Here is a 12,547-nt window from a genome sequence, read left to right as displayed (position 1 = left end):
CTTTTTTTTTCCAGAAGCAGTTTAATGTTAACTCTTTTTAAAAAATTATTAATTCAAAATCTCATTTAAATCAGACTTGAAGGTTTGCCAAGTTTCTTCCCTCCATATTTGCTCTTCCTGGAATAAAAAGAAGACTCGAAATATTCTCTGCAGGACATTTGTATGCTCACTCCTTCCAGTCAGCCTCATTTGGTTCTATACTGTATAGCCCACATACTATTATTTTACACAGATTATTTTACTATTATTTTACACAGATTTCCATGAGGTCCATTTGTAGAGTTTCACGACCCCACCTCTTGCATATGTAAAGTTCAGATGAATCTTAAGACTCAGAGAAAAGCATAATTATTGAAAACATAAAATAGCACTAAGACTAAGGAAAAAATCATGTCTGATCTGTGACTAGGTAAGCAGTAGCTGCCTCACAGTGTTCTGCCTCTGACCCATTCACAACGCAGAAGAGAGAAGCCTGTCCCACCTGGTTTCAACCAAGGTTTCTTTCCCTGCCCAGTGCACAGTAAGTGAAGGACTGGAGGGGCTGCCCTCTCCCACAGCTGAGCACCACCACCTGCCGCCCACACACTTCAGGGTCACAAGCACATCCCCAGGCCCACTTCAGGAAACTCCACTCTGGTTCGCTTTGAAGAGCAGGATTTCACCCCCCAGTCTCTCCAGAACAGCCCCATGGGGGTGTGACAGGAGGTCTGAGAACCAGCTTTCCCCAACCTCAACTACCACCCCCCAAACCCTTCCCTTGAAAGATTCCCTGTTCCCCAAGGAGAGCAAGTGGAGGAGGAATCTCTCTCCTTTCAACCACCAGCTCCCTTTCTCTCCCCCCCTGCCCAGGGAGGCCTTTGGGGTGCTGCTCACCCTAGGAGTACTCTTCAACTCTCTTCTCTAGTGGCAGGGGAAAACGAATCAACTACTAAGTGAAGACTCTGATGTAGCCTTCCTGTCAGATGTTGCATTGTGCATCTACACAGTACTGGATGCATTTGGCACTCAGGCTCACAAGGCTGGTCTCTGCTATAATTAATGAATATTCATTAGCATACTGAAGCAGTTAAACCATCTCATTCTACTCTCATGCCTTCATGTAAGAGAAGAGTCTCATCCTAGTGCTGTTTATGAACCTCATTTCAGCTTCTTCACACAGGGTAAAACGCACCTTACTCTCAGTTCCTGCTGTGGTGAGGCTTCTCCACGAAGCACTGTGCCACTTGCCATTACCAGGATCTCCTGCTCTTCCCACTTGTCATTGCTAAGCCCTTTGACTCCCTCTGGGCTTTTCTTATTAAAGAAAACATACTGACTGTCACTCAGCTCCTGGTTGGAAAAACTCTGACCACAACCTTGCTTCCAGCCCCAGCATAGAAACAAGTTCTTGAACTCAAAAATGAATAATACAGCACAGCTAGAAAACTGGGTGCACCCTCTCACAGTGCTCCTTTAAAGCCTGGAAGTTCTGCCTAAATCAATTTCCCACACCACATTTTTTTTGTCTGACTTAATTCTGGTTACTGTCAAATGACCATACTTGTTTCTTCATTTGTGCTCCTCAGTGTCTTTGGGCAATATATATTTTTCACATAATGCTCTATAAAATAACCCTCCTTAAAATATTCCACTGGTTTTACGATTCCTTGTGCTTCCACAAGCAATTCTTACAGAAACAGAGAAGACACTGGGCCCAAATTCAGTACAATGTCTATTCCAATTAAAAAAAAAAATCAACCCCACCATTCCAACATATGTAGTGTCCAGTACAGCCCCAAAGGAAGAACAGTTAACTTGACAACATAAACAGCTTTAAATGTAACACTGCAGTTTTGCAAAACAAAAGAATCCACTGTAACTGCTTATTTCAAGTGTGTAATTATATTTAAAAACTCCCATCTTATAACGACTGAATCGTAGGATATAAATTACTTAATCACAAGGCTAAAAATCGGTAAGAAACCGTATAATTCATCATTCTTTTGTGAAAATAACTGAATGTTCTGGCTTCTCCTGCTTGAGTTGAAAGTTTATTGAATCAAGCGTTGGCTACATTTGTCTCTAAGGTTACCGAGGTTTGTGGTACACGCTGCAGCACTTTATTTTAGAGCAAAAGCTCTGAACACCGAAACATACTGCAATAAAATGTCTCTGCTTCTCTCCTCACAACACTCTTCTTTCTTACCTCTCTCCTAGAGTTTTCACAGTGGTGAAAACCTTGAAAACCTTCTCAAGAATGGATCCTACTCATTATTTTATTTGTCAAAAGCGTATGCCAGGAAAAGGCTGACAGGTGCCTCTGCTGGAACAAACCAAAACACCTCTTCAGGCTCGTTCTACTCTTTGTTAGGGTTTTGAAGGATCTGCCCCCTCTATTAAAGCAGCTCTTCTGCAATATTTGAACAAAAAATCCTGTCCCTGCTTCTATCCCCCTTCCCTTCCTTGACAGGGATATTACAGCACTTACAGGCACTGCCTGAGCCCCAACTTCTCCCAGCTGGTCTCTCAGCTGGAGTCATTTGAGTTGATCACCAAGTGCCCTGCCCAAGCTCTCCACCTTCACCTTTGACTAACAGGAGAATAGCAAGATGACCATCCTGCTTGCTCTTTTTTAAAAAAGTATTTTTCATATTCCTGATGTAATGATTTCATGTCTTTCCCTATTAATTACATTCCTGTCCCAGTGTTCCTTCACCATTGGAAAACCTTGAGGCTGGTGTGGAATCCAAAAGGGACTGTAGTAGACTGAACTCACAGAGCATGATCCTCCTTCAGATAGAGCTGTGAAGGCTCTGCTCTGGGTGGAGGATGGGACCATCTGTCTGAACAGGTACCTGCTTCCTACCTAAGCCCTCTGGTTATCACCTGTACGTCAACACCTAAATTCTCTTAGAAGCACCCTGATAGCTGTACTCTGAGCTCACCTATGAAACAAAACACATTTCAGCAGAAAACATTTTTCTAATCACTTTCCTTAGGGAAATGTTTCCCGAGCATCTTCCTACCAATTAAACTCCCTGTGCTGGTTTTATCAATCACAAGATTTTCTCTTTTCTTTGGCCATGGAATCTAAAAATGGGCTGTTAGCACTTTATGGGATATTTAATTAAAAAGAATTGTATGTATCGTTTGTGTCCTCATGGGGTATAGCCATTATTAAATCAATTTTGTTGTTGTTGAGTTAAACCTATGTAAAGGCAAAATATTGGATTTCTAAACTAATTACACAGGCAAGAAGTCTAGTCCCAAATTGAATGGAAACTTTGGACGGCATGTACTCAGGTGGCTTAAGTTCCTTAATTCTCTCCAAATACCTGATCAGCTTTATCTAACACCACTGTAATTTTCAGGCATTGGAAAGTAGGCATTTATGTTACTTACCACTGCAGAACTTTGGTACTAGGCTTGTGGGAAGCAAGTAGGGTGAGCGAGTCACCAGCACTCGCCATCCACCTACCTCCATGAAGCTCCTTCTTGACTTTTATGTATGAAATGCAACAGATAGAAGTTTAACTAAAGCCTTTCTTTTCTTTTCAAAGCTCCACGCACCTTGGAAGTTGTGACTCTCCTTAGCCACATCCCACGAGCTCCCCATTCTCTGAAGCACTCTTGAAATCATTCAAAGGGAAAAAAAGGAGTGATCTGAACCGTGCTGAAAAATGTTTTGAAGAAGATGCACCAGTAATCAATACCAGCAAGGTTCTTCTGCCCCAGAGGCAACCGACTTGACAGCAGGAGTTACTTGAAGTAAACATAAAGTGTTAGGAACACTGCACCTTGCCTATGTGTTTTTAGGCTGTGCAAGAGAAACTGGTATTCAGTTTCTTTGGGCCAGTCTTTCTCTTGCTTCAGTCTCTTCAGTAACATCTAATAAACCTGCAAGGAGGGATACTAGGTCACACCTTCTATCCTCCACATTTTATTAAAGGAGCCAACACTCCCAAGTTTCCATAGAGAATCTCTGGCTTCAGATCAAATACAAGCTCTTCTGTCTTAAAAGGCACAGCTTCTCAACTAAATGAACCTAACTGACTCCATACTCAAAATAAGTGCCAGAGCTGAGAGAACAGAGGCAATCATCTTCATTTTCACACAGGTAGATATACATATGCCAAAGACACGGGAACAACGAGCAGTTGGTTACAGCAAATCACAGCAGACGTTGATCAAACCAGGTCATAAATAATTCTGTCCTCACTGTGAAAAGATTAAAAAAAATGAATTTAAAAATAATCAGCCTTTCTTTGTACTCAACAATCTGGAAAAAATATTCCAATTGACATGCGGTTACTCTCGATTTTGTAATATAATTGAAATTTCAATATGACCTACAGGTTTCATAGATTTTGCAAGTCCTAATAGCAGAAAAAGGAGAGAGGAAATCAAGAAGGCAGAGATAAGCTCTAGCAAGCCGTAAATGGATATGCTGATTCCCTAGCTTTCCATAAATTAATAGGGCTAGGCTAGTAAGTGTCATATTTTAAGGACAGCTGAATCAAACAGTAATTTTTCAGACCTAAAATGTCACCACAGTGCTTAACAATGGATAAGCTACAAAAAATAAATCTACATTTTTCATGCCATTTCTGTGCGGTGTGTACTAAGTCTTGAGCAATGCTATAGATCACGTTAATGAGTGATTGCCACTTGTTTTGTTAATTAGATTCTGATAGATAACAGTATTCAGTTGTGCTGGAAGTGGAAGAAGTAGACAAACTGGTTAGCAAGTAGGGATAGATCTGGATCTCCCTTGCACCACAGTATTTAGTCTACAGCCTAGAGTCAGAGGTTGTATTTGCAAGTATCTGAATTTAACTCATACATAAACATTTTAGTAAGACTAATTAATCAGGGTCTGATGGTTAACCTCATATACACATTTATAGAAAAATAACCTGTGTGAAAAATATTAGAAACATTAAAAGCAGACCACATTTCCACAGAGATAACCCATGTTTCAGTTAACACACTTTTTAAGCATACCAGTCCTGTCAGAAACACTCTTACAGAAGCCAAATCCTCATGCCACCTTCCTATTCAAGTAAATTGGTCAAAATTGGAGGTGAAAAAAGTAGGGAACGGGGGTCTGAAACAGAGAGCCATGGGGAAAGGAGGAGACAGAGTGTGGGTTCCACAGATCTTAGCACATGCATAATCCTACTGCTGAGACATGAGCCTAGTTTGTTTTATTTTGCGGGTAACTAGAGTCAATATGTGTGAAAGGTAGTGAATATGAACACACAGTGGCTGTCCCACCAGCCAGCATGTATTGAGAAGGATCGACCTTTCCACGCAGCCTCTGTACGCCGTCTCCATGCGTACGCTCAACGTGTGCACACAAGTTCAGGTATCTTTGTGTGCATTTGGCTCAAATCAGGAAAAGCATCTCATTGAGTTCAACTGGATTAGGACCGCATTTTCCATGTTGGCTTAGGAAAAGCATCGGTATTGCCAGGTGAGCTTTTATTAAGTAAGGGGTGGAATTTATAGACTCATAATCTAGAAGTCCCAGCCAATAGAAGACTTTAAAATGTTGCTTCTCTATAGAAAACAGGATTTGCAAAACCTTGCTTGAGTTCTACTTTTGTTTCTTTTAGGTATGGTCTTATTGTAGTGCACATAGTAGCCTCCATGCATATATACTGTACCTATAGTATACATATGTACTCCATATGTACTATAAATACCACAAAGACATACTTTGTAGTGACACCGGGACCCAGACAAGATACCATTGCACATTAAAATTGTATTAAACTAATTGAAAAATAGTTAAACATTGCTAATAAAACAAGATAAATACTAAACATTAAAAGACAGAGACTTTCCAGTGTTCCATAAAACCACATCTTTTCAGACAAATTAATTATTTGCATCATAAAAAAATGCTAACCGTGAAAGAAAATATTCCAGAAGAAAGTAATGAGTAAAAAGCTTTAGGTGATTTTTGATTACATTAAAAACAATTTCCATTCTTCATAAAATATGCAGAACTTTGCATCTTAAATAGTCTAAGTTACCTTAAAAAAAGTACTTTCTTTTTAATCTTGCAAGAAACGAAACCTTAATTGGGTAGGAAAGTATTTGGAATATATCCAGAAAGAAAAAACTACAGCTCTTCTTATGTAAGCGGCACGGCATCTGTCAAGAGTTTTCATATACCTTCAGGAAGATACCTTAAATTAAGTCAACACTGTACTTGATTTCAGTGATCAGAGTTAATATTCTGCAAACCCAAACTCGCTGCCTTGTTTATTTCATAGTTTCAATTTCTATTGCTGTAATTCACCTTGGCAAATAAACGGATGTATGAGGGGCTCACTCTCTGAATAAATAATAAAATTTAACTTGTCAGGAGCTTCCTTTGCCTTGAATGAAAAACATTTCATTTCTTTGTGATGCTGCTGAATCTAAATCCTATTGCAAGAGACTTAACGAGCATCCCTGGAATAAAAACTAATGGAGTGTTCCTGCTACGTGGCCACCTTGATGAACATTAGAATTACATCTGAGACCAGATGGAAGAAAAGGAAGATGCACTATACAAAATACGTCTTCATTTAAAGAGTAAAGTATTACTCAGTGGCATTATACATGGTTAATAAATTTTCTTTATCTGAAACTATAATTTAATATTTATGTATCTAATTTACATGTGACAAAGTAGCATATTCTAAAATTAGAGTGTAACCAGCAAACTATTGACTACTATAAACAATACCAAAACACAACCCAAATGTATTTTGAGGAAACAATAGATACATTTTGGACTGGGGAAAGTTTTCAATTGCAGATATTGTTTTAAATACAGCTGCTAATTGCGTCTTGGAAAAAAAAATTCTTCAAGCTCAGAAAGATTTTCTGCTGAGGGAGTCCTGGGTATATACATAGAGACCAAGAGTACACTACCAAAATGTCCCTTATTGGTTACTGTAGGTATAGTAATAATAGTAAATGCTGAAATTGGGAAAGAACTCATTTTCAATATCAATGTCATAGGATGCACTAGACAATATATCCCCTTTGAGCAGAAACTAGAGAAAATATCGTGCCCTTTATTATCTCTGTGGTTTCTTATGTGTAATAATAGAGACAGCGGAAGAATTGCACTTATTGTAACGTTACAGTAAAGTGTTAGGTCGCAGCTCACCTTTTAAAATATTAGTGGCCATAATACTTATGATAGGTTGTGCAGTATGCAAAGATGAATAAAGATGTGCATTTAAATTAAAAAAACGAGCAACCACTTACAGAACCAACAGTGAGGCTTAACATAACAAACATGCACTAACCCTACGCTTATGCAAAACTAAGTTCTTCCAGGAAACTGTAACCAACTGTTGACCTTCCACAAAGGTAAAGGTTTTGTCCCTTGGTATAATGTTTGGACTTTGTAGTTGAATTCCAGTTTATTAGCTCATTGTCTGTAAATGTGCTGTTCCACTGTGATATCCTTTAGCTGCCCTTGAGCTTCTGCAGAATCTGCAATCTTACAGTCACTTTTTATTTAAGGTTTTATTGAGCCGCAAAGTAAGTCCCCCTCAGTACTACACAAACAGGCTCCCTTATTCATCCTCTTCAGGTTCCTGTGGTAAAATTGGTGTCTCCTCCTTTAAACAAGCACTAAAAAACCCAAGGATTGTGCTGTAAAGGTGATATTTGCTTTTCTCAGAAGCAATGTTATGACCTTCATCCGGGTAGATCTAGGAGAGGAGAAAGGAAAAAAAGTAAATAGTTTTTTAAAGGCTTTTCAAATATTTAGGGCTCTAATTTTCTTTCTCTGATCTTCAAAACGTTTTAGATGACAACAGGATGATAACATTAGTTTTACGGCGTCAAGGAAAGCTAATAAAACTCAAAGTAAAACTCATTCTCTTGGAATTTGAACTTACATAAAACAACTGCTGCAGTGGGATCTGCAGAAGTGAAAAAAATTTATATTCTCACTCATTGTGCTTATAACAGTTTACTTAGCTGGCATTTTCAGTACTGTCTAGGCATCCCAATCCCATTAACGTCAATGAGGATTAATTACCTCATGCTTTTAGGGACCTCTCAATATCCCAGTTTCTAAGCTTTCAGTGAAATACCTTTTTTATTCATATTTTAAACTATCTTTCTATTTTATCTAAATTCCATGGTCTCTCTCTCTCCTTGGGTGGATGTGGGTATTTTTCTCTCTTAATTTAAATTCCACTGGAAATTTTTCCCAAGTGAGACTGAACAAAAATTTGCTGTCTGAATGAAGCAATCCAGGCCACGGGTCTTAGGACAAGAGACTTGTAGTGACCTGAGGCAAAAAAGTTTCAGCTGCTTCCTCAAATTCAGGTCATCACAAGGTTGTGTGAGAAGGGTTCAACAGGGCTTTCCTGAGACCTCTCCCAGTTCCGCTTTCTCCTCTCCCCCAGCCGTCACATCACTTCAGCTGAAATCACAGGGACAGCTGGAACAGATCCTACCCCTCTGATTTCACACATAAAGTCCTTTTCCATTTATAAATGGTGCTAATGCTCTTGTTACCACCTCCTCCCTGACATGAGCTACCACACTTCAATGGGAACTACAGGCTTACCCAAGGTTCACTAAGGTTGAGGTTTGCAATGTGTAACAGACATATTTGGAAGAGTGAGCCAAACCCACATTGTTTAAGATATTCAAGAAGGTCTCATGCAACCAGAACCTTCAGCCAGAAATATCCACTCACTCTGTGATGGGTCATGGTCTGTTCTGTACCTCAGCAGGACACCCTGTCATGCTGTCCCTAGCCTGACCCTCACACTCCATATAGCTATGGAGAGAAGGGACAGTACTCCCAACTTTTAGCTGTCTTTTAATAAAATTAAATGTGAAACACATTGAAAATAAGGGCAAATCATTTTAATTTTTTAAGTAAAAAGGGACTAAAGTAGTGGTATCTCCGTATTACAGAGTCTAAAGCACTTTGTATAGTGCTGTAGGATAAACAGGTGGAAAAAGATGAGAGGAGAAAGACCCCAGAACTAGAAGGAGAAGATATGGTTCTTGAGGTCCATACTAACAGGAAGGAAAATGGGATTAATGGGACTTCTAACCACCAACTGAGACTGGTGCGCTGTGGTGGGGAGGGTCCTTCTCAGCAATATGAGGTTAAACGTTGAACTCTGCTTACAAGACACATCACAGCTGCACATACCTGCATAGTGTAATTAACTCCAGCTTTTATTAGATGTTTAATTAGTTCTGCTGAATGCTGGAAGTGGACTTTAGCTGCAAGACAACAACATTTTGTATTATTAGAAAAAACTATACTGACATGAAATACTTACCAGTTACACAGCTCTGACTGAAAGTGTTTCCAACCTCTGCAACTACTGGATCTGAACCTGCTGGCCAGAAGCGCAGTCCCACACATAAGAGTGATGCAGGGTCTGACAGTGGAGGTTTGGGAGAAGGAGCTGGAAGCCCCAGGGGAAGCCACGCTTTCTGTGGGGACTTCTCTCTCTGCCCCTGATTTACACATGTTGCCATCCTTTAGAGGTGTGTAAAACCATTCTGCTTGAACATCTGGACAGTTTGTAATTGTGTTAAAGGAAAGCACACTGGATCTTCTACTGCTCACACAGGGTTATTGCAGCCTATGCTTCTTTAGGTAATAAACTTTCTGCAACGTATCAGGAACTTAATCCTTCTGTGTTAAAAATAGGCAACTTTATTACTATGAACCAGCCTCACAGAGCTTAGGTGGGGTGGGCTGTGTCACTAGATGTGATATTAAACAAGGGCAGCAGGCAATCAGAGTCCTAGTCTTGAACACACCGTATTGCTCAGACAGCTATCAGAGCCCCAATTCCCTCCAGCGCCAAGTTCAGAGGGGTAGAAATTGCTGCTGCCTTCCACAATCAGCAAAGCCTGAGACCCTGATGCCTGCTCAGTCATCTCTCGCCCCGCAAAGCTGGACAACGTTTGCACCTCTCTGATTGTGCTTGTGATCCGTAACATGGCTTTGCCAAGTTCTGACGGGGTGACTGCTGTGCCCTGCTCAGTGTACTGATGCCTCCAGCCTGAGGAGTAAGAAACCTCCTGTTATCCCACATTCCCTGGGAAAGTGCCACGGAAAGAAGCACGTGTGTGAATCTGCACAGGGGAGCTTGCTGCGGTGCTGTAACTTGTGCCTGCATCAAAGCCTGTTCTTTAGATCTGCATCAGTTCAGAGTTCAGAAAAGTATACTGCAGTTAAATTTAAATCTCTAATTAACAATTATCACTTGAGTGGCATATCTTAGGATTCCATTAGAAGTGCTGGAACTTACTCTGTTTTGCTCCTTCTCCATTTGAATCTACCGCTAGAAGTATTGGTGCTATTAAAAAGGCTCCCTATAGCTTCACACTATGCTTGGCACCACCTACTAATGAATTAGCTGAAAAGTTTAACTTCCCATTTGATGCTGTACTTCACCAATTGCACTGATAGTTCTTCAGTCGCAGAATCTCTGTGAATTTAAAATGCCATTAAAAATGTATGTTGTTCTATTAATAATTCATGCCATACCTTTCACTAGCAAGAAGGCGGTCCACGAGTTTTAAACAAATTAGAACTTATAGCACCTAAAAGGTACAAATATTCCGCAAGGAAAAGCATCATCAGTTTAGAGTCAGAAGTTATGTTATCAGAGGGAAAATTCAAATAAAACTGTACTTGCTAGGTGGGTGCCTAACGTGTCTTTGAATGCCTGCCTATTCGAAACTCTGACCGACCCCAAATGTAATTGCACCTGGAAATACTTACTGTCAGCTGTCCCATGAACTATTAACAAATTTGCTTCTTTTAAACCGTGAAGATTGTGCAATACACTGGATGCCTAGTAGACAAGAAGACACAAAGGTGTACTGAATTGCAGTTTCAGAGTAAAACCATCAGTTTAAGTTACTTGTTTATGCTAACTTACCTGATAGGTATTTTCTTCTTTCGATGGAACACCAAGGTATCTTTCTGAAAAAGCTGATGCTGTGAAAGTAAAAATAAAATATTGTGAATTCATCAAAACTACTTCGATTTTGAAACCTTCTATTCTGAAACCTTGCTATTTAAGCAAGTAAGTCAACAATGAGATGTTCACTTAAAACCAGAATGCACTATTTAAAATAATTTTGAAATGGTTGAAAAAAGCTCCCATAAACCCCCAGATCATGAAAGTAACCTGATCTCATTTCCTGTGTTTTACAGTCTGCAGTCCATAGCCTTTGCTCAATACTTCACATACAGAGCCAAACATCCTGTGATTGAATGATGACATGGTTTATATTGTAAGGGATTCACCACTAACTTCCTGTTTTAAGTCTTTATTCAGGCTGATATAACTGTTTCTTAAGAAGTGAGGTACCTGACTGATTGTCAGTGGGAAATGAACACACGACTCCTTTCCAAAAAGCAGTGGTGATATTACTGTGTTTCTGTTATTATTATCTATCCGTTGCATGTTTTGGTAAACTGTCCCAGTGTTAGCTATCCTTTCATTTAAAGGACAGAACAAGATAGTGAGGTGAAACCTAATTGATATTGGTACATTATCTGCCCCTACTTAAAATTAATAGTAGCTCCATGAATAAAAGATATTTTGAACAGACTGTCACACAGGTGAAGGGCACAGAATACTCACCGTACAACTTCATGTCTGTAATTGGTGCCACCACAGCCCCACATTTGAAGAGCCGTTCACTGGATTTCAGGATCATTGATGTAATGTAGCCACCATATCCCTAACAACGGAAATGATGTTGAGATTTTTGTTGTTCATCTCATTCTAGCAACAATAAAGTTAAAGGCCATTTTGTTAATCCAGTAATATAATTTTACAATATGTATTTAAACATATATTGCATTTAAGGGAAATGTAAATCAACAGTTAAAAGTGAGTAAAGATCATATTTGACCCTGTCATGATCTTTAAATTATACAATGAATAATAACAGTGAGTGTGTTTCAGTTTAAGTTCCATAATTCCATCATGACAAACGTTATAGTTAGCAAAAGATTTGAAAATTACAGAATAAACCCCAAACCACAAAACACAAAGGTAATGCTTTTGGGAACACAGCCTAGACAGGAAGATTTGTACTCATTTTTTAATATATTTCATGTAGATATTTATTAATTACCAGGACACACTGAGCATTTTGATGATGGGAGACACCAGTGAACTGATCGCAGCACGTCTTCCCCCGACACTTAAACATTCACAGATTGAATCCTAGTGCTATTAAAGAGGTTTCTGCTACAGTGTTGTTCAATATCCCACGGTGAGGTACAACCCCTGTGCTGTTTTGCAGAAACAAAAGTTGTACATAGCCATGTAGCTTGATGTTGTGATAGGCTCTGGATGTGTTTCCTGACCACAAGACCAGCCATCAGGTGGCTGTTACAAAGGAGGGAGCATAGGCAGCATGATGAAGCTGAGAGAGATGGGGCAGAGGTAGTGGAGCTCTCTCCTTGCCTCCCCACATTTACTTGTCCTTATGGCACATCTCTCCATCATCTCCTCTGTGAAGTCTGTAATACACCTCCCCGGGA

At 39.6% G+C, this 12,547-nt stretch overlaps 1 protein-coding gene across 3 annotated transcripts in view; it reads right to left on the bottom strand.

Annotated features, from left to right (window-relative positions):
- Positions 1-7,565: 7,565 nt before the first annotated feature.
- The window catches only part of DPP10 (dipeptidyl peptidase like 10), a gene marked incomplete at both ends in the record, with an annotated part of 501,348 nt that continues 496,366 nt past the window's right edge, over positions 7,566-12,547 (bottom strand). For all 3 annotated transcript variants that reach the window (XM_084265745.1, XM_084265746.1, XM_084265744.1), the window contains 5 exons: positions 7,566-7,703; positions 9,173-9,246; positions 10,766-10,838; positions 10,926-10,984; positions 11,637-11,736. In XM_084265745.1, coding sequence (XP_084121871.1) covers positions 7,566-7,703; positions 9,173-9,246; positions 10,766-10,838; positions 10,926-10,984; positions 11,637-11,736 — 444 coding nt within the window. The remainder of the gene's footprint in view (positions 7,704-9,172; positions 9,247-10,765; positions 10,839-10,925; positions 10,985-11,636; positions 11,737-12,547) is intronic.

The sequence above is a fragment of the Gallinula chloropus genome (genome assembly GCF_964237585.1).
Source record: "Gallinula chloropus genome assembly, chromosome: 5".
Taxonomy (NCBI): Eukaryota; Metazoa; Chordata; class Aves; order Gruiformes; family Rallidae; genus Gallinula; species Gallinula chloropus.
The sequence above is the reverse complement of the archived record's forward strand: the minus strand, read 5'-3'. Positions and strand labels throughout refer to the sequence as shown.